We start from the raw sequence: 23191 nt of genomic DNA on the forward strand, positions 1-23191 counted from the left end.
TTCTGACTGAAAAAATAAAAACACCAAAAAACCCACAACATAAAACGTTTCACAAAGAACTGAGGAAAAAAAAAATCAGTCTTCAAAATGAAGTCTGAGTATCACAACATCAACTGTCTTAATTAAATTCCATAATAAACCAGTATTACCAATTCAGAGCCCAGTAAAGGTACCTGGAACTGCTTTCACTTTGCCAGGCTGCCACGGGATCATCCATGGAGGCATCACTTGTGCCAACAGTCTCATCTTCCTGTGTTAAAAACAGAAGGTTTCACTTTGGGGTCAAGGCTAAAATATGTAATTTCTGTTTGCAAGCAAGATGTGTCATCTGAGGAAATGTGTCATCTTTGTATTTAAGGGTTGGTTTAAATTGGAACAAGTAGGTCCACAGTTTCTTTCTGTATCTTAGTACGACACTATATGATTTTATAATTCCCATATAAATAAGTAGACAATTTCTTTCTATGTATTAATCAATATTATACTTTGTCCTTTTTGTCCCTTATAGTTAAATAACATAGTATAAATAATTTTATATGCTATAACTCCTATAGAAACAGATGTGAATTTTAATTCTATTAGAACCATAACATGAGTTCATATTTAAATGTTTGATTAATAAATTTTAGTGCCAAGTGCCCAACTTTTTTAGCTATTCTGCACATTCAGTGCATCTACAAAGCAACAATGTTCGGCCTCTTCCTTAAGGACAACAAGTTATATTTAATCTGGGATATTTTAAGTTCCTCCCTTGCCAATATCAATGATTAATACCAATACTCCATCTCTTTCCACAGCAGTCCACAGATGTAGCTGAAATCAAAGCACTGCAAAACGAAATCAAAGCCCTGCCCTGAATCCACGTGCTGTGTGAGATCCCAAAATAGCAAGTGCTTTAACACAACCCAGTTAAATTTACTTGAAAACGTTTCAGGTTTCCAAAAATACACGAGCTGTTTCATGCTACTTTCGAACACTGTCCTGGCACTGAGGGAGAAGATCCTGCACCCTCCCAGACCAACACGCCCCAAACCCCAGGGAATCAACGAGCCGAGTGTTCCTCCCCGCACAGAGAAACTCGGGAGTGTTGCTGTGCTGTGAGATTTGGGAGCAGGGAGGGCTGTTGGGAGGTGTCTGGGGGGGTCAGACCTCGGAGGAGCTGTCGGATTGCTGGCGGGCACAGGGGTGGTGGGCGGCTCCCTGCGGGCTGTGCTCGATGGTGGAGCGGGTCTGGTAGGCGTGCTGCCGCCGCCGCTGGTTCCTGCGCAGGGACCTGCCGCTGCCCGCCTGGAATTCGCTCTGCCACGGGGACAAACAGCACAAAACCGAGGAGTCAAGGATGAGCTACACACTTAAAAGATGCCTCGTTAACGTGACTGAATGTCACATTCCAACTGCGAACAGGAAATCGCTGCAGAATCTTGGACGCACCGTGGCTCGTTTAAGGGCACTTCCAAGCGTGGTTTTGGGTTCAGTATCAATTCTACTTTATAAAGTAGAAAGGAAGTTAGGGAAAACATAATTTTTTCTATAAAATTCCTGAAATCTCTGCATAAGATAACTCCAGCCACTTATAAAACTGTGGCATCTCTGAAGTTTCTCTGTTTTCAGAGAATCACAGGATGTGCTGAGTTGGAAGGGACCCACATGAGTCATCAGGTCCAACCCTCAGCCCTGCACAGGACCATCCCCATTTTCCACAAGTCAAACTGAAACCCCACTGTGGCTCTGCTCTTTTTCTTTCCCAGAATCTTCCCACCACTGAAGCCTCAAGGATAGAGATTTACCACTATTTGCATATTACAGACAGACAAATCACAGTTATAGAAGGAAGACAGAGCCAGAGGAACAATTAGGACTATTGATCTTCTAAATAATTTAATAAAATTGGGTTGGGTTTTTTTTGTTTAATTTAGTGCTATAACTCACCCGTTGTAAGGTGTGGGATGGCTTTCTCTTCTTTTCAACAGTGTATAAACTAATTTCTATTTCACCTTTGGCAGCTCGACATTCTTCCTGGACCCTAATTATGCAGAAGAAACATCCCTTTTATTCAGTAAATCATCAAATAACTCACCAGTCTCATTAATACACACACAGAAATACTTGTTCTGTTGCTATAAGAAATCTGTGCACAAGCAGCATCACTCCTAGAATCATAAGTTAAGGAAGCAAACTCCTTAGCTGAGCATCCATAAATACTTCCAAGCAGACAGGAATGAATTAAAATTATTTGCATGGGGTTTGTTTTAAATAAAACTTCAGGGAAATGTGGTATTTGAACTACTGAAGAAAGACTGAACTGTGCAAAGAAGGAATTACTATTCTCAACTCCCCACTCCAACCCTAACATTCCAAACAACACGATCAACCAACCCCCAAAGCCAACGCGCTTCTGCAAAATCACTTCAGGAGTACGGATTAATTATTAAATATTACACAATGAGATTTTTTTTTCCTCCCCTGGCTCACTTAGCATCTTACTTGCTGACGCCTGGAGGGAGCTCGTTGACCACCACCCTCCTGCTCCAGGCCATGAGGTCCCTCTCGGTGGCCATCTGGCTGCGGGGCGCGTTGTGGTGCATCTGCCGCACGCCCTCGATCTGCCCGCTCCGGCGGAGCCCCACGTTCGGGGGGGAGGCCACGTCCAGAGCCGGGCTGCGAAGGGCTGAGGGAGGGAAAAACAACCTCTTCAACTTCCATAAACCGTCACTGGAATCACGCAATCATGGCTGGGTTGGAAGGCACCTTAAAGCTCATCCTGTTCCACTAGCCCAGGTTGCTCCAACCTGGCCTTGGACACTTCCAGGGATGGGGCACCCACAGCTTCTCTGTGCTAAGGCCTCATCACCCTCACAGGGAGGAATTCCTTCCCAATATCTAATCTACAATTTAAAGCTTAAGGACCACACAAATTCTTTTTTGGCAATAATCAACACTTATTCGTCATGAAGTGGCTTTTCTTTTGCTCCAGGTGAACATTTTTGTGTGCTGGTCTTAGGGATGTGTTTGCTGCTGGCTTGAGGTATTTCTGAGATACCTGAGGCACACAGAGAATGTAATCCGTGAGGAAAGTTTTAAGGGCACTTAAGTGAACTTCAAATTAAAGTTTTTCAACTGCTTAAAGGCTCTAAAATCATCAATCTTAAAATTTTATGGAACAAGAAGAGATGAGGTTGACATCTAAAATAACAGACTGCTGCAAGGTTTACGTTTTGTGTTGTGTCTCCATTTGTTTTGTGGTTTTAATTCTTATTTGCTGTGCCACAGGCACTGTTCTGCTCTGGGCTTCTCATCAGGTGGCACAACACAGTGAAAACACACACTTCAGGCAGCAAAAAGACACAAAAAGCCTGCTAATAATGGAATGACTGCCATCATTGTTGTTGTTTAGCTCATCAACACAACTCCCACATGCTTAAATATGGTCAACCACATGAATATACTGCAATTTATGGTTATGCAAACCTGCATAAAAATATTTGGCTGTTTATACATACTCTAATTAGCCTACATCAATTGGGTGATCACATAGCAAAGTCACTCCACAGTGCAAGTTCTAGAAGGGAACTGCTTTAATTTCCATACCATTCATACCTGGAAATTCCTTTGTACAACTACAGGGACACACAAATAAAATGGAAATTGGGACTGCACAACACATCACCCTATCCTAAGATGCAGAAAAGACTTTGTGTGAGCTGAAGGTGCCTTCTAGACACCCTTCCTGACATACCAATTTAGAGCAAAGCAAAAGTGTATTTTCAGCATTTTTCACCGATATTTTTCCTATTCCTTCTTGAATTTCAACACAAGCAACTCCAAATCCTAATGAGCTTTTCCAGAAAATCTACTTCAAACATGTGTAATCAGTCACTTAACCTAGAACTAATTTATGAGCAGCTGTAAATTTCCCAAAGCTCAGGATGACTTGCAGCTCAGGTCCTCGACATCTGCTCCCCTTCCATCAGCTGCGCCCACTCAGCTCTTCACATCTGACTGAGTTAGGTTTAAATTTTTAATCACTTTGTGTATTAAAGATAAAATCACAGTAGCAGAACATTTACCAGGAGAATAATCTCAAGCTTTCTAAGGAAATACTAAGACAGAGCAACATGTTTATTTTATTACCACTGATGCTCAGCCTTCCGCTGCAGCAGGAAACCATTAGTCTGTCACAACACTATTCACTGACAACCTCTAATTATATGCTGTTATTTTGACATTATGTAGTTAGGAAGTATCATCTCTGCAGTGATATCAAGACAATACAGTGAATTTTATGTTTATTTTTCAGGAAAATGGTTCATAACAGGAATAGTTCCAGTCTAATAGCTTGAAGTAATCAGACACAGCCCAGTCAGACACTGTGTGCCCTCAGCTGCACCTTAAACTTTTAATTTCTCTGCTGGAATCCAAAGAACATCCAAATGCTCCCACCACAGGTTAACAAGGTGTACAAACAGGAGAGAAAAGCATCTTCCAAGACACATGAAGACATTTTGATCAGTACCTTCTGTGATTAAGGAAAGAACTGCTGGAGACAAGGCAGGACACTGACCTCCATTGACAGAGAGGGATCTGTTGAGTGGAGGGTTTGGAGGAGTTTCTCCTTCATTAATTAGTCTGAGATCTTGTTCCCTCTGGAGCTCCCTGATCATTCCATCGAGGATACTCTCATCCTGGTCATTTGTTTGCTGCCCAATGACTTGTTCAACTACTTCACCATCACCTTGGCAAGAACAAAACCACAAATATGAAATGATTAATTTCTGTTATAAATTAATCTCTCTTATAAAGTGATTACTGTTTTACTAAACACCACAGAAACAATCCCATTTAAAACTCTGCCCTGCAGAACATCTGATCACCAGCTGGCTTTTTGCTCTCATGGAATAAATGGAGGCAAAGTTTAGAAGAGAAGCTACAATAAAAACCTGAAACTCCAGAGCACATGCGAAACGTAAGCACAAACCCTTAGAAACAGCAGAAAGAAATTATGCTTCAGTGGGTAATAATGGAAGATCCTTTCTGGAGACTAGCATTTTGAAAAAAATTATGTCTACAGGGAAAAAAACCCCCTGTTTTGAAAACCAAAAGCTGTTTTTATCATGTCTTTCTCACCCTCCTGGTTCCTTCCTCACATCCACAGTTACACTGAGGTTAATGGGACAATGCTTTAAGCATCTGCCATATATGGGAGAAGTCCACAGATTTTGGAATATTCTTGCTTCCAGTCAAGTTAGTTCCAGACACTTCCTTAGTGCCATAAACTCACCCTATCTCCTCTTCTACCTCTCTGCTGAATTTAAACCACTAATTTATAAATTCTTACAGCACCACCTCACGGAGCTGCTGCTCAATCCTGTGCCACACATGTATTATTCATGAGGTTTAGAGAGAATACCATTAGCTACATATCCCAGCTGAGGAATGAGCTGCTCATCCTTGCAATTCTCCCTCCCTGGGACCAGGCGCTGGAATCTCGTGGGATGAGGATTTCCATCAACATCCACCAGGAATGGAGGAGGCATCAGATGTGGAGCCTGTTGGGTCTGTTCATCCAACACGTAGTTATTGGCATCACGGATCAGAGGCCTGTAATCCGTATGGAAGAACATCTGATCTGGAATCTGAAAGAAAAGCAATTTAGGGAATGAATCAATGGCCATTTGCAGCTGTCTGGCTGCTCTGGAATGACTCCATACCCATAAACCACAACTCCTGCACTCAGGAGCAGCAGCAGGAATGTTGTGACAGAGAACAGATTCCTGCCACAAATGTGGTTTATTACCAAGGCCTGATGCAGAAATTCAAGAGTAAAATAGGCCAAAAGAGGTGAACAGAGAGAAGTTAATGCTTTGCTCCCCTGTCTAAGATTCTCTTGTCTAAATATTTTTGATTTAGGTAAAAAGCAACTGCTTCATGATCTAATTATTATTTTGTGTGAGGCAGGGTGAGGGAATAAATTGTAACACAAATACTTTTAAGACAAAATCAGGTCAAGACAGGGAAGAGTTTAAAATTCATTCAACCCACCTTTTCATAATATTTATTGCATCCAAAACCAAATAGTAGCAGATGTCCATGAGAGTCTGTGCAGGCAAAATGCTGCCCATCTGGTGAGAACTTGCAATCAAAAACAGCTCCGTGGCCTTGGCCCTCAATCTGGATCAAGCACAGAACATTCCCTTCACCATATATTCTCTGCAAGAGCTTTTTTACAAATATTTCACCTGTGCTCCAACACGTATTTCACGCTCATTCTGTAATTTCTCACCTTACTCAAGACTGATTTACACTTTTACGTATTAAACTGAACAACACTGTAAAACTTCACATTTTGTCTTTGTTCTGAAATTTCAGCACAACTTTTAATGTATGTTCTGAAACAACTCCCTGGAAGTCTGCATTTTATCTTAATGGCATACACAGAGCAAACCCACGCCAAAGATCTCAGACCTGTGCTGGTTCTGTAGGTGTATAATGAAATCTGCTTTTGTCCCAAGATCAGTTTTAAACAAATATGAAAATAAAACTCCCTGATCCTTCTTACCATGTTGAAGTAATTGCGAATTTTTGTTCCTTTGTCTATATCCCAAACAAAAATATTCCCATCGTGACCCGCTGAAAGCACAATCCTTTGGTCAAAGGGATGAGCCTCCAGAACAAACACTTCATCATCATGACCCTACAACGACAGCAGGGGGAAAAAGGAACTTGTATTTCTCCATGTGGTACCTCCAGATGTGTTGGTAATTCGTGTGACGACATCTCAGATCAGGGAGCAGCTCAATCCACTGGATCTGGGACTGGAGCTGTACTTGGACAACACTCCTGCCACAGGTTTGGCATTGTCACTGCCCTGACTGCAGCTCAGCATTGCTGACATGGGGAGGAAGGAGAAATCAGTGCACAAATGGAGCCTTCAAAGGGCTCCTTGTCAGCCAGAAATCACCAGGATCCTGGCCATCAGCTCCTTTCCCCAGGATACACCCTCCTCCCAACGCGCAGGGCACAGCCGGATACTTCCGAGACCAAACACTCCTCATCAGGGGGAATGATGATGGAGTTTAGCCTCAAATCAATCTCAGAGCTGAACTATATCCATTTGGGATTCCCCCTTGGAATGTTACTCACGGATAAGCTATGGAGAAGCTGCCCTGTGGATGAGTTCCACACTTTGAGAAGGAAGTTGTTGACTGCAGTGATGACAGTGGCATCGTATCGATCCCAGGCCACCATGGTGACCTTCAGCTTAGTCACCTTGTCCTCCCCAGATGCCACATTGTTTCTAAGGAAATCAATGAGTTAAAAAGGAATAAATCAGTAACTGCATATGGAAACATTTCAGTGCTAATCCAGTATGGAATTCAGGGAAGATGGATGTGACTGTGACTCTGGCTGGGGCAGGAGAAAGAAGGATGGTTCTGTGGTGGTAAAAACAGGATACAGGAAATATTCAGTGCCACTAAGATTTATAGATCTCTATGTCCTTAAAAAGGACATTTTCTCCTCTGTTCTTAAACCACCACTCTTGCCTACCCCAGGTTTTCCTTCCAAGCTCTTCAGATCTATTAAGCTTTTTCCTACAAGGCATTTTTATCATCAATATCAGTAAACTCCACAAAGAGCAGGAACCTGTTAAATAAGCCCAAATCACACCTCTGACAGCAAACACTGCAAATGTAACCATATGAAACATAGAGAAATCTGCCAAGCAAATGCGTAACAGATTTCTGCTCTTTGTTGTTGTGCATATCCAATTACAACGCACTTACAGGAGTCACTTGAGGATCTCAAAAAGACAAACTCGAAACCCTACTTGAACCTGAGAACCAGAACACCACATTTCACCTCTTACTTTGAAAATTAAGGAAGAAATACAATGTTAAGAAACATTCTGGATATATATATTAGCACGTGATCAATGGGGTTCTACTAAAACCTGTTTTTGTGACATAAAACTGTTTGACATTCTTCCTTCATATGTAAAATACTAAATATTCCCCAACTATTAGGTGGGGAACCACCAATGTATTAATATTTTATTTGGTGGGTTAATTAACTGTGTAAATTAACAGACAGAGCCATGGCATTTTCAATACCCAAAAAAAACCCCATGCATGGAAATTAACTCAAAATGGCAGTAAATGAACAGTTTTCAATATGATGGAGGATTCAGTTTGCATGTAAATGTGGCCACGAGGTGTGTTCTGCTTGGTTTGCTTTACCCTGTCATTTTAGTAGCCATATCCAGGACCACACTCTTCCAATCATGCTGATGGTAGTGCCAGATTCTTGCTGTTCCATCTCTGCTTCCACTGACAAACCTTAAGCTGTGGGGCAAAGAGAAAAAAAAGTCATGAAATTCTGAATAAGGATGGTCTAAAACCCACATGTACATAAATATACAGACATATACTGGAAGTGTGTCACTGCTTCTCCTCCTTGTGAGGTTCCAATTTTCATATCAGATATTGTACAGAAGAGTTTACAACATTAATTACATTTGGCTCCAGCAGGCAGATGGCCTTGGAATGACTTCAATGTCGTAATTCATCCGAGCTGCACATTCCCTGTTTCATGACATCAGCAAATCCCTGGAGCAGCTCAGAGTGGCAGCAAAGAAAGAGCAACTGTGTGCCAGGAGTGTGGCATAAATTACAATACATTAACTCAGGGAGGGGGTGATGACAGGGGAAGAAAAGAGCCAAATTTACAAGTAGGTAGCTCTGACTGGGAAGCTGAACGCGAATATTTTAATTTTTAAACTCCTCCTGGTTTAAAAATTTTAAGCATCCAGCAAATGTATTTAACCATATCAGAGTGTTTGGCCATCAATGCTACGGAAATCATTTCTGTTGAGAAACTGGAAAAGAGCTCCTCAAGTAATACATTTTCACAGGATGGCCAACACCTTTAAAAGCATATATTATACACAAAATTACACTTCAAAGTCAAATCTATTCAATTTTATTAAGTGATTGTTTGCCCCTTTTCAGTTTCCCTGATCTGAATCTTTTCGTTGTGACGGAAAAGAGTTTTAAAATGCCTTTGACAAGTTTATTTTCCTCTTATTTTTACTTCTTTGTATTAAAATAAAAAGGAAACTACTTTTTCATTCAAAGCATCACTGCAGCATATAATTTTCAGTGATGACATGACCTAAACCCTCTGACATGGCTTGGAAAGAACTGGTAGCACAATTACAGCACCACATTCTCACATAATTTCATGTGACAAAGATCTCCAAGTACAGGTGCAAAGCTACAGTTTGGAAGGCTCCTGCTTCCACACATCCCTTATACCTCCTGCCCAGGAAAATAAGGAAATAGGAACAAAAGCTGGGAAAAAAACACCTACATTAAGTTCTAACTTTTGCTTTAAACTACATTTATTACAGTGCTCTTACTCCACAAGTAAATCCCTCTGTGGGAGTTACCTGGGAACTAAGACACTCTTATAGAAAAGGACACAAAATTTGGGTTCCAATATGCTGTTTTAAAGGGAAAACAAATTAAAAGCATAATTACAGAAGGTTTTTGTTGTTACAGCAGAGGACAACAAGCTGGAGCTTGTGACCATGACACACATCTTGCAACACACTTAAGTAGTTTGTCCAGGATTAATCAGAGCCCACAGGCAGTTTTCCTGTTGTGCCAAATTTTCCATGAAATGTTCTTTGGGCAATTAAATAGCAGCACTCTCAGGTGCAAACCCCAGGACAGCCACTCACCTGTCCCCATTGTTACAGAACTGGACTGCAACCACCTTGTCCTGAAGAGGAAAACACAGCAGTAAGTGCTTTGTAGGCTGAAAACACTCACCCTAAAAGTTCTCAATCAGTTGATTCTTGATTAGTTTTTATTTACCACATTGTATCTTTCCTACAACAGTCTTAAAAATTCGCGTATAGAGAAGTTTTATTTAAAGCTAAAACTTCCCCAGACTTACTGTGTTAAACACTCAAATATAGAAAACTTCAGAGAGGTGATGGTTTCCTGCAATTTTTAGATCTAATATTAAAGTGCATCAAAAAAATTTAATCCAAAAAATGCAAACCTTGGCTTTATTTCCACTCACAAAGTGCTGAGAAACAAATGTTATGTTTCAGACATGAGTTGGCCTTTTTTTTAATTTGCTAAACACTTGTGTTGGCTCCAGGCACTTGTATTCTTACTCCCACTGGTGTCTCCAGCTCTGATAACCCATCTGGGATTTGTTGTCTGCAGGATTAAGAGTGGATTTAAAAAACTTAAAGGAATTACAGCTCCTTCCAAACCTGCTCAATACAGAAAACACTGTTTTGTGAGCAAAATACTTGTTAGCTGTGTTGGTTTGGAGATTTAAATGGGACACCCAAGACTCCCCCTTAAGTTCAGTGAATCAGTTTAGATCTCAGGCCTAATCCATAAAATGCTGTTAGGGTGGGAAGTTTGAATTTTTATGGGAACCCTTCTGCATTACCTGAAAAAAGATGCCCCTAAGCTTAATTTTCTAAAGGAAATTTCCATCATGATCCAAACTTGGACTAAAACCTGAATTACTTTGTTTTTCTTGTTATGTGAAATTGAGGTCACAACTAAAGTTAAATACTCAGCAGTAAATTCAATAGGAAAAAAAAAAACATGGTGTATTAAAAGTGCTTTAATTCCTCATTCCAACCCAGACTTTTTTCAAGAATATGGGAAAATCACCTGATCCCTCAGTTTTCTGGGGGAATAAAATATATAAAGCATATTTTGCACAAATTTCTTGCCTCAGAGGGACTTAAAAACAACCATCCCCCAAATTCCCAGGCATTTAAACACCACAGTGTTGAGAGCCAAATAACTTCTAGAGAGTTAATAAATCAAACAGGATGTAAAAACCCAAGTTCCTGAAATCAGGTAAAGGGGGGGAAAAAAAAAGATTTGTGTCCTGCTTTCCCTCTTACCGTGTGAGATTCCAGCTCAGCCATTTTCTCTGGAGATTCTGAGCCCAAATAATAAATTCTTATCACGTGGTCAGTGCTACCTGTTGCAATGAACATGCCACCTAAGACAGAGAGTTTTCCATGAGAAGAAAAGTCATCCAAGGAATACCTTCTTTTAACTTTGTTTATCTGAATTTGCTGCTTTCTTGTCAAAGCAGGAAACTAGTTTTAAACAGAAAATTTTAACACAATCTGCTAAATATAAAATAAATCATTTAAGTGCATCTTCCATTCTATTTGACACAAATCAGAGAAATTATTGCTGAATCAGGAGTCAGGGATTGCTGAGAAACTGGGAAAAAGCTCCTTAAGTAATACATTTTCACAGGATAGCCAACACCTTTGAAAGTACATTCCATTTATATACAAAATTACACTTCAAAGCCAAACCAACTCAATTTTATTAAGTGACTGTTTGCTCTTTTCAGTTTCCCTAATGAATTTTTCCACTGTGATAAAAAAGTGTTTAAAAATGCTTGTAACAAACTTACATTCTTAGTCTCACTTTTATTGCAATTTCTTTACAATATTGCCCAAAAAGGGCACTGTTGTGTAATGTACTGCATTTGAAATGGGTTTAGTTATTTCAGGAGTTCTGGATTGAAGAAAGGAACATGGCTCTAGAAGAGTTCTCCATTTCAAAAAGGCAAATTTCATGAGGAATTTTCTTTGTAAAAATATAAAAAAGTATAAAAATAAAAAATATCTCTGATGTGCAAAACAGGAGACTTTCAAGCCTTGGAGCTGGTCAAGATATCTTAGCTTAAATTATAGGAAAAAAGAGAAAAAGCAACTTGAGGCAGACACTTGGCATGGAAAATTTCAAGCAATCCCAATGTGACAGAGCTAAAATTAACTGGAAAAGGGTTTAACAGTATTTGTATTTAAAGAGAAGTAGCAGAACTGCCACCAAAGGACCCAAGTCCATGGAATACCTGACTGGACACGTACCAGAACTGAAGGATGAACAGGAGATCTGAACACCAGGCCTGGACCTCTCTGCAAATTTTACAGGACGATCCCTACGTGCAACAACACAACATTTTTAGTTTTCATTGCTTTATTCAACAAAAACATCTCCCTGCAGCTCAGGCTGGGGTCAACAGGCTCACCTTAAATCTCTTTATATCACAATTCTCACCTAAGTTTCCTACAACTTTTCATTTGAGGCATTTTTGTCCTTAGTTGAATAAGAAAACCATAATTTTCTAAACTGAAAAGACTATTTAACTGATTTATCATGATACTCACCAATTAAAAACTATTTAAAACAGAACCTGCCAAACCATTCATCTGATGGCATTTACTCCCTATTAAATATGGGTTTGGTGACATTTGCATATGCATGTTCTTCTGATTAAAAGCAAATTATTTCTTCTGTCATTTTGGACAAAGACTGATTCCTAAACACAAAAGCTGGAAGTTCTTCCACAGCTTTGCCTTGCAAGGCACAAACCCCAGAAATAACAACCCCAATCTCTGCCTCCCCTCTGGGTTCCAATGCCACAGAACCCCTGCCCTCCCCCCCCCACCAGTTTACTGAGCAAGAGAACGTCCTTATTTAATTATCTCAGCATTCCTCTCCAGGCCAAAACTCAAAATAAATCCCTTCTCGAGTCAAAATAATTATAATTATCTAAAGAGTCTTACTTAAATTTCATGGTGTTCGCGTGCCACTGCCAGAAGCAGATTGTTCCGTCGGCACCAGTGGAGGTGAGGTATCGTGTTGTTCCTTTCCTTGCTGGAGAGAACTAAAAATAAAGTTGGAACAATTAAACCAGCTGATTTCTTTCTCTTCTTTCATGCTGGAAACCTGTAGAGAATTTTTTTCGCTCGCACATGAGCTTTCTGCCCAGGAGAACAGGGAGCAGGGATAGGCACAGAACCTGAACTTCCATAAAAATCAACCTGATGGAAATGGAAAACACCCACATTTTGAGCAGGAATTCTTTATTTCTGCCACACATAGGAGAGTAAGTTGGAGAAATGAAACAAGCCCAGACTCTTTTAATGGGGTATTAAAATGAGGAAATAGTTCTTTCTAGGATAGAACTGGATCAAACATGGCAAATAAAATGATTCCTGCATCCCAATGAAGAACAGCAGCACAGCAGGATCCCCACTCCCTCCCTCTTCCTGAATGTCTCCTCTGCCTCTCTAAGGAGCGGGGAGGCTTTTTATTCTTAATTTCATAAGTGCAGCAATGCCTTTAATCCTCTGGTTATTTGGTAATTTGATAGAGGAATTGTTTCCTCTATTTGCATTGTTTGCACTGTTTCCTCAAAAAACCATCACTGATTATATTCTAAATGATCAGAGTTTTACAAAAAGCTTGTGAGGAACATATATATGTGTGTGTATATATATATACACACACGCATATGTAAATAAGTAATATAACAATTATAAAACCAGGTTGTAAAATACGTTTCCAAAACAATCCCCTTAATATGGTTGAAATCAGGCAAAATTGGAAGTGTAGGGAACAGGGGGAGAAACAAAGCTCCTGGGGACCACTGGCATGATGGAGAAGCCTGTGCTGAATCCAAGGAAGCACAGCTCCCGAAGAGAGGGATTCTGAGCCAAACAGCCCCCCCTCACTCTGCCCTCTAACATGCATCACCTGCCAAATTGCAGGGAATGGGTTTTTTTTTATCCTGGAATTTTGATTTTTGGAGGTTTCTGGCAGTTGTGTTGTTTTTTAAAGAAAATCTGCGCTTGCTACAAAACCCAGAACAGCTCCTTACGGTACAAGTTAAGATAACAAAGAAACAAGAAATGTGGAACAAGGAATTTTAGCTGATTCTTCCGAAAAATAAATGTTCTCTACGAACACAGGACTGTCGGCTCAGGTGCTGTGCCAGGCCCAGCACCAAAGATGCCAAACACGATTCCTTGGCTCACTGAGAGCACCAGATCTATCATTTTCTAGACCTAAGGAAGCAGCAGTGGGATCCCACAGCTAAAGGCACATGGAAGGAGCAGGATGAAGCAGCAGTGAATTTGCCAAAAAAACACCGTCGAGTTGGGACGAACCCCCGCCGCCAGAGAAGAAACGATAAATTTTACCTCCAACTGCCAATCCCTTATTACCATTTTAACTCAGACCTCATGGTTGCTCACCTGTATGGAAGTGATGGAGGCCGAGTGGCCCTGCAGGACGGCGAGGGGGGCGCAGGTGCGGAGGCACCACACCCGCACCACCTTGTCGCAGCTGCCCGCGGCCAGCAGCGTGTTCTCGTAGTTCACGGCCATGTCCGAGATCTCGGCCGAGTGCCCCCGCAGGGTGGACAGCAGGCGCCCGTCATCCGTCGCCCAGATCTTCACCAGACAGTCATCTGAGCCCTGGGAACACAGACATTCCCAAAGATCACCTAAATCTGCGGGCGGGCAGGGATCTCTGCCACCGCGAACGTGCCGGAAGCGCTTCAGCGGGATTCCGCTGTTATATTAGGAATAAATTCTTTACTGTGAGGGTGGATATTGGGAAGGAATTCCTGGTTGTGAGGGTGGAAAGGCCCTGGGCACAAGTTGCCCAGAGAAGCCGTGGCTGCCACATCCCTGGAAGTGTCCAAGGCCACGTTGGACGGGGCTTGGAGCAACCTGGGCTAGTGGAAGGTGTCCCTGCCAGATGTCCCTGCCCATGGACTGGATGGGCTTTAAGGTCCCTTCCAACCCAAACCAGTCTGGGATTCTATGACTATGAACTATGTTCATATGAGTCTGGGGATCACCTTGTAGAGTCAAGAATTTCCATTTTATAAAATCACAGGATGGTTTGGGTCAGAAGGCACCTTAAAACCTCATCTCATTCCACCCCCTGCCATGGGCAGGGACACCTTCCACCAGCCCAGGTTGCTCCAAGCCCCATCCAACCTGGCCTTGGACACTTCCAGGGATGCAGAGGCAGCTACAGCTTCTCTGAGCAACCTGTGCTCAGGGCCTTTCCACCCTCACAGCCAAGAATTCCTTCCCAATATCCCATCTAACCCTGCCCCCTTCACCCGAAGGCCATTCCCCCTTGTCCTGTTACTCCGTGCACAGGGATTAACACTAACAGCTAAAAATGCAGCATTAATTTGAAAAATCTACTCATTTTTAAATATGCCCAACAAAAAGCAAGGGCAGTACCACAGAAACGGATGCTACTGTATTCTGGAGAAAATCTTAAATTAATAGTCACGTATTCACTGACAGACCACAAATTCTGGAAGGTAAATTTAGTATAAAACTAACTCGCAGCTGAACTAAGTTGTGTCTGCATCTCAATCAGTGACCAAGAGGCACATGAAACAAGGAAATCAAACCAAGCAAAGCAATCTTCAAAAAAAAAAAAAAAAAAATCCAGTTTTTAAACTTACTGTAAAAATTCTCCTCCCACTGCGGTCAAAGGCGATACAATAAACAGATGAGAGGTGCCCCAAAATCCTCTTATGCATCTTCATGTGTTGGTAGGTGGATGTTGGGAACAAGTGGCTGAAACGGCCACATCCAGTTAATTGCCTGGCAGACAGGATGTGAACTGGGAGAGAAAAACAAAGCAAAAAGAAAACTGAGACATGAATTTTTGCCTAGGACTCGATGTAAATGAGTATTACATCAAATATAATGTTCCTTAACAACTTTAGTATTATAATCTATAAATCTGAGCCTCTTCCACCTCATCAGAATGTTCTGTATAATGTCCTAAAAAGAAATCCCACTCCTAATAAAGCCTTTCAATGCAGCACCACATGCTGCACCTGCTTCCTCACCAAAAATTACAGCAAAATTAAAAGTTCCTACCACAAGTGGGAGTTATTCCAGTCTTCAATTCATGAACAGGTACAGATACAGTTACTCTACATGGATTAGGGAAATCTGCTTTATGGATATTAGATGTTCCTAATAACAACTACAAGAAATTTAGTTTTATAATATAATAATTGTTTATTTTCAGTGCTTTTTTTGGTGATAAAAATCTTTCTTTGGAATGGCTTCTAGATCATATGGGATGGTCAAAGGTCTTCCACGTGTTCAACATCAACATCACTGCATTCCTAAGGCTGTGGAATTGAAGAATAAGAAATATGTGGCACTGATGGGAAACTCCCAATCAAAAGAATGGCAGGTACAAGAAAAAACTGCAATAACAAATTATTTCCCACTGCTACAGACAGAAATCCTTCCAAGAACAGCCTGAAATCTAAATCCACAAAAACACCACGTAAAAAAGCCCATCTTTGATCTGATGCACAGTTTTAGCTTGTTTTGAGGTATTTAATTCCACCAACCCTCTCTCATTACTATTTTACCCATCCTCATTTGTGGCACTTGAACTTCAAAACCCAAAGTTTGGAGAGGTTTTTCCAATGGCACTTGAGGCTCTAACACTGCTGGGCTGGTGGGTTTGTGGACTCTGTGATAGCAGATCCCCTGGAGAAACTCCTTATCTTGCCTCCTGCACCTTGAAGTAGGTTGGGCTTCACAGGAGCACCACGAAGCTCCTCAGTGCCTTTCAACCCCTTAGTTTAAAAGTACAGTGAAAAACTCAACCCATTCCTTAATTGTCTCATCATATCATTCCCAATCTCCACAAAAAAGATTATGGAATATGATAAAGAAAAAGAAGAAAAATCTACAAAGTCAAGAAGTGCCATTTCAAAGGGTTACAAACCCATAACTCACTTGTGTAAATTTGTACCATTGAAGCATCTCTTAACAAATAAATTTATTTCAGCTTTACAGAAAGTATTTTTGTCTCAAATTTGGAAATTTAGATTATTTTTCATCACTCAATGTACTTGAAACACAACACATGAGGGAAAAAAGCTGCATAAAAGACACTTGCAAAAGCCATCAGGCTCCAGCATAACCTCACCTTCAGTCAATATTTGCTTTGCATGTAAAAACACATATTCAGCAGCACTAAAAAGCAAAACACACTAAAGTAAATTAATTTACTGTCTACCTACTATTGAATTGATGCCTGACATTACACAGGGCTGTTAAACAAAACTGTCTCCTCAAACAAAGTAAAACTGAAATTTTTAACCTTTTTTCACACCTCTAACACAGAGATCCCACAGTGCTAAATGCTCTACAAAGGTGCCTCAGGTTTTCCTATACATTATTTTATTTACTATGTAAGTGTGACAGCTAAAAAGCTAAATATTTAAAAATATTAAACCTCCCTTTCCCCCCACCCTGTGGACCCTGTGTGCCAACAGAGGGATGGAGTCATTCAGCAACCTGGCGATTCTGCTGTGCTTTTCAATGCTTAAAGCCTTTAAATACATATATATTTATATATTTAAATACATAATAACAGTGTATCTGCCTTTAAGCAATTTCAAACAGCTCTGAATAATGTTTTAACCACACAAAGAACTGTGAGAATCAAAGAGGTATTTCAAAATATTCCCAATAATCACAATATTTGCTGTGTCTCCCTGCAATCCTTCTGAACATTTACCACTGATTTTTGGTGTAAATCACATGAAGGAAACACTAAAAGGTATAAAGAATATTCAGGCACCTAAATCCCAGTCTTGGCACCTCACTTTTCCGGTGGATTCCCAGCCTTGCAATCAGTTCAGCTCCAGCGGATATGAAAGTGATTTCACTTTTTTTTTTCCTGTGTTTATTTCCCTATTTGCACAATGAGGACAAAACTCCTCAATCTCCCATGGATAATTACAAAATAAAAAGCCCTGTTTATGAAATGCTTCAACCAAGAGACACCCAGAACTATTGTTGTGCCGTGAGGAGCAACGACTTTATCAAAGCAACAGCATCTCTGGGCAAAAAAACTATCACTGCTTCAAAGGAACAAAAAAACATCCCCAATTCCAGTTCTTAGGAAGATTAATACACAATATCTAAATAGGGAATTACCCCCACATGACAAAAATCCCTGTGAAGTTTCCTTTCTTCAGCACAATGAAGTCCTTGTATCCCTAAGGCCCCAAAGCATTAAAAACCAACTCCCACCAAGAGAAACAGCAACTTAGTAACCCTAAAAGATTTTAGCAACCTATCTAATTAACTGATGTATTTCATGCCATACTGGGTGTAAAAAATGTCAAGTCCATCCCCTCTCAATATTCCCTGCCAGGAAAAACTTTCCAGACAGTTATTTCACATAAAAAGGGAGTGGATATTGTCTTCTTGATAAGAAAAGTTAGTTTTGTCCCCAAACTGAAGGGCCATTTCAGCTCCTCCAACTACAACCTGTAAAATACAGGCATTTTTCTTTTTATGTTCCACAGTTCTTGGTCCTGGAAAATCACACTTTCAGGAAAATTAAGAGTTCTTAATGCAAGTCAGATATGCTGTACATCAGCAATTCATTGATCACAATTTACCTCACATTCTACCAGAGGTAACAGCACGAATGTAAAAACCCCTGTAAAGAAAGCTCACCTAGGAAGGATAAACCCCAAAGCCTGCAACAACAACCCACCAGTGTAAGGAAAGTTTAAAAACCAATCACCAGACAGCACAAATTTCAAAGTTAAGTCACAACTTCAGAAGGAATTCAAGCATTTCAGATGGAAAAGTCACCGAGCAGCACCTGCTTAAATTCCTCCTCTCCCTACACACCCTTGTGTTGCTCCACTTTTTGCAAGGAAAACTAGAAAACAGGAAACGGGTGCAAATGTTTGGTTTAAAACCAGTTTCTCGAGGGTGATGAGTTCACATCAGACTGTTTTACCCTCTGCAATGAGCACTGTAACTTTGGAATGAGGACTTAAATTTTGCCCTCATAGCAGGGCTGGAATGAGCAAGGATCGGGTACCACTCACAGAGTGTGGGAGAAACACAGGTCAGGATTTCATAAGAATGCTTGGAATTAAATACAGTTGGCTCACATATGGAAAATATCTTCTCAGAGTGGCCACAAAGAGAGCTGGACCCAGGAAAAGCACTGAAAGCACGACGTGTTCCAGCTCTGGGAGCCGCTGACCTCATGGAACTCATTTACAGCATGAGAGACACCATCGATTCCTGACCTCATCCCAGCACTGCTCTTTGGCACGGCCAAGGTAGCTGGATCACCTTGACTGTGACTTTCCATCCAGCTCAAATGCTTGTTCACTGAGACTGTGCTTTCTGCTTCCAAATTCTGTGTTATTTTCACTAACAAGTTACCTACAGAAAGATTTTCATCCTCAGGTTAGAGCAGCTCGTAGAGTCAAAACAACCTTCCTTCTGATCTGCTTTGAGTTGCCTCCAAAAAACAAAGCTCTGACAAACTGAAGCAGCATTAAAAGCAGGTTTATCAAAGGGGAATAACTCCCAGTGCTGAGGTACTGCATGACCAGTCTTTCCACTTTCTGACTGGGAGAGCACAAACGGAGCTCTAAAAATCCCACGACTGTAAAACCTGTCCAGAAAGGCTCGACCAGACCATCTCCAGTGTTCCCTGGGTTGTCCTGGCAGCAGGAAGCTCTGCCAGTGTTTTCCCTCCCTCTCCTCTCCCAGCAGATCCCCACAGACTCAACACACAGACACCACATCCCTGGGAACAACTTCCACAGATCAGCACTTTCTCGGAGACTCCCCCAGCCAGAAGATTCCCAGCTCTGCACAAACACGCTGGGAAAAGGCAACACCAATTTCCTGCTCCAGTCCACCAGACCTTTTATTTTGCAGTACTGACCCCAAAGTCCCATCCCAACCAACCCCAACCACATGGAAAGGCAAACCACTGCAGCTACCAGCTCTTCCAACTGGACCCTCCCAGTTGATCCCAGCTGGACCATCAGTGATCCTGTTCTCCCAGCAGAACAACACACTCATGGTGGAAAACTTAAATCCTTATCACTGGAAGGGAAATGATATAGGAAGCCTTTTAGCTGCTCGTTCTATATCTTATTTACTAGTTCACACAGGTAAATGCACAATCATCTCGTCTCACTCCTGAACACACATGACCATGGATGTCTTTTCCTTCAGCAAGTAATTCCAGAAAACTCCCTCTGACTGAGTGAGCACAGTGTGGGAATTCATGGTTATGCCAAAATCCCAAGGAGGTCAGACACTCTTCTTCATCTTGTATTTAAAACAAGACACACTGGCTGGCACCACTCAGCAGGACAAAAACACCCATTTTGCACAAATATATATATAATTTTGTGACTTCGACTTCAGGATTAACAATGAGGAATCCCAAAACCAAACTCCTGCCTTAAATATAGCCAACTCCTTATTTTAATCTTCATACACATTTTCTTCTCTTACTAGTAGTTTATGTAGCTACACCAAGCAGGGCTGTATTCCTGTATTCTTCCAGGAATCAGTACTTATAAAAATTAATTCCTGGATAAAAAAGACCCTTTTCCATATAATAGCTTTGCATTTATTAAAAAAGCAATTAGGAAAACACCAAACACAAGAAATTATTCTGTTCTTTAAGTCACTAAATAATCACCAAGCAAGCAGCACAAACGTTTGCCGTGAAAACATGGCAAATGCTGAAGCCCAGTCTGCCAGGTTGGTTCATTAATAATACCACATACTCCAAAACCACACAATCTGATGAAAGAACTGATCCAAGAATCCATACAGAAATACAGCTGTAGAAGTTGTGTGCTATAAATCTCCAGTCTAGGTTATTAGTAATCCATCAGCACAACTGCTCACAGTAAAGCAACTGCAGAACCAGCCTAAAATAACAAATACAAAGATATGGTAAAAACAGAAAATTGCCATCACCATCCCTATACCTCCAAAAGAAGGGATTCCCTGACAAACCAGCAAAACATTTGCACAAACAGAGATAAAATGCTCCAAGAAGAACCAAACCAAGATTTACATTTATGCCTGCAAGAACCAAACTTGTTTGCTATAAAAATAGTTAACCAAAGTTCAGACCATACAAGGAAAACACTTCAGTTTAAATAAAACAGAGCAGCTCTGTGATGAGATGTCAGCTGAGAGCCCACATATTTTTACACAAGTTCTTTATCTGTGTGGACAACTGAGTCTGAAGTAACACAAATGTTGCTTTGGTGATTATTTCCTTTTAGGAGAGGGATGTTGCAAGCAGTCTGTTTTCTGTCATAATTAAACTAAATGGAATTCTTGAGTCAAAAAAAGCTCCCCGGGAGCCAGACACTTTGTTCTGGCTAAGATTCCTCTGATGATTCCATGATTCCATGCTCCTGTGGTCATGCCTAGCCAGTCTTACAAACATATGTATATATTATGTAGGTGTATCATAAAAAGATACTCAAACCTGTTGCCCTCCAAACAAGTTGATGTGCAAAGCTTTGCAAAACATGTCTACACAGTCTGTGGAAGATCCAAGCCTGAACAACACAAAAATCATTCTACTTTCAGGGAGAAATCTATTTTAGATTAATTCACAGCGAGATGTTAAAAACCACATTAATGCAAACCCATAGCATTGTTTCAGTCAGTGAGTGCAACTTCCAGCAGGACAGGAATAAATACACAGAGGGGGGAAAAATGCAGTTCCAAACTCACCCACGTTTGGTGGCTTCCCATAGTTCACAGGGAGTTCTGGGGGTCGGCCCCTGTGCAGAGCTGCAAAGGCAGAGCCTTTCCATAGCGTGTGCCTGAAGTCTGCACCACAAAGAGGACAGAAAATCATCAGTAAATGAAATAATCAGGAGATCAAGCACCGCTCCCAGCACCCCAGAATAAGATCTGCCCTGTTAAACATTTTGCCAGAGACCTAACACTTAAAGCTACTCTGATTTCTAGTTCCTAAGCAGTGTCACTGTAAATGATTTCAACTTCTTTTTGGTTAATTTGGGTGGGTAGTGAGTCTAAGTTGATGGAAAGAAAAAGAATTTAAAAAGTGAGTGCATTTTGTACTGAGACAGGCCTGAGCTTTGCCATGTTTTTAGTCCTGCAATCCCAACACTGAAAGCACCTCTGCTTAGGAACTATACATTTGAGAATACACACACACATTTGCTCCCTGAAAGTGGAAAACCGAGGGTTTTTTTCAATAAATCTGTTTTCCTGCAATTGGTGGCAACATGCCCTCCTTTCAGATTGTCCTCTGCACCCCAACCCCCCCAAAAAAATCATTGTTTTAAAGTGAAGTCTGCTTTCTTTAAAGACTCTCCAGCTCTCTGCTGCCAACTGGCCTTGGAGAGCCTCCTCTCTAGAACAATAGTGATTTTTCTGAGTGCCTCAAAAATCAGACCTGGATTTCTTCCATTTCTGGCCATCTGGAAGGAGAGAAATGAGCTTCCACGGGGAGTAAGTAGTGAAACAGAAGGACAGTGCCACAGGTTGGTGGGTCTGTGTAGCACCATGTACATCTCTGGACATCAAGTGCACGAGCTCAGGGGACTCAGAGACCCCTGAGAGCACCTGCTGATTAAACCCCAAACTGCAGCCCAGAGTATTAAATGATACTCATTAAAAACAGCACTCAAGACTTCCCAAAATAGATCAATCCACCTCAGAAGTTCTCTCTCCCTGCATAAATAAAAATGTTTATTTTCTCTCCATGTTTTGCTGCTGTTTTCTGCAAACTGAGTGTGAAATAAAGGAATGTTTCTCTGCAAACCTGAAATTCTCCACCCAATTACATCAAAGCACAGGCAAAACAAGACTCAGTCCCAAAACTCTGGGTGTTTGCAAACAGTACAGCCCTCCAGGAGACATCCAATGGATCAGCAGAATGCCACAGTCCTTGTTAGCATCAGTGTGACTTCACAGGATGCAGGGAATTAAGTGCTCAATGCCACCAAAACAGGAAGGTCCTGCTGTCCCATCCCTCCTCCTCTGCCAGGATGATGCTCCTGTGTCACCTCCAGCCCTCTGATCCTTTTCCACCAACTCATTTAATTCACTGTAACAAATTTTGCAACATTTCAGCTCTCTGAATCAGCACATCACAGGATCCAGGAAGTTCTGGCTCCTCCAGGGAGGAAGTGTCAGGGGCATGGAGTGAGGAGGGAAGGGAGGAATCACTCTCCAATAGCAGATGGCTCTCAGATCTGTTTAGTTTTAACACAAAACCGCTCTGAGGATCATTCTCTCAAGCAGACCAGTTTTTCAAAGGGAACAGGACTGTTCATGAAAGGATTGGGAGCTTTCAAATTAACTCTAAGCAAGGGTAAGCAGGAATTGTCACTGGAGAATCAGCCTCACCTTCTCCCACGCCCTATATGCTGCCCCAAACCCCACCTTGCCCTGTGTCTGCACAGCCAGGGAATCAAACCATGAAAGAAATTAGGCTCAAAA

The 23191-nt window shown here is 41.2% G+C and overlaps 1 protein-coding gene across 1 annotated transcript in view; it reads right to left on the minus strand.

Annotated features, from left to right (window-relative positions):
- Window positions 1-23191, minus strand: part of BRWD3 (bromodomain and WD repeat domain containing 3) — a 51756-nt gene that overhangs the window by 19364 nt on the left and 9201 nt on the right. Inside the window, exons 6-22 of the mRNA XM_032701803.1 lie at window positions 21452-21550; window positions 15340-15500; window positions 14102-14323; window positions 12629-12729; window positions 11930-12000; window positions 10940-11040; window positions 9740-9780; window positions 8235-8339; window positions 7141-7294; window positions 6557-6691; window positions 6040-6168; window positions 5408-5633; window positions 4562-4732; window positions 2485-2668; window positions 1930-2023; window positions 1150-1299; window positions 174-250 (exon numbers count right to left, since the gene is read on the minus strand). Of these exons, the coding sequence (XP_032557694.1) occupies window positions 174-250; window positions 1150-1299; window positions 1930-2023; window positions 2485-2668; window positions 4562-4732; window positions 5408-5633; window positions 6040-6168; window positions 6557-6691; window positions 7141-7294; window positions 8235-8339; window positions 9740-9780; window positions 10940-11040; window positions 11930-12000; window positions 12629-12729; window positions 14102-14323; window positions 15340-15500; window positions 21452-21550 (2221 nt within the window). The remainder of the gene's footprint in view (window positions 1-173; window positions 251-1149; window positions 1300-1929; window positions 2024-2484; window positions 2669-4561; window positions 4733-5407; window positions 5634-6039; window positions 6169-6556; window positions 6692-7140; window positions 7295-8234; window positions 8340-9739; window positions 9781-10939; window positions 11041-11929; window positions 12001-12628; window positions 12730-14101; window positions 14324-15339; window positions 15501-21451; window positions 21551-23191) is intronic.

This window comes from Chiroxiphia lanceolata, chromosome 14 (assembly GCF_009829145.1).
Source record: "Chiroxiphia lanceolata isolate bChiLan1 chromosome 14, bChiLan1.pri, whole genome shotgun sequence".
In the NCBI taxonomy this organism is placed as follows: Eukaryota; Metazoa; Chordata; class Aves; order Passeriformes; family Pipridae; genus Chiroxiphia; species Chiroxiphia lanceolata.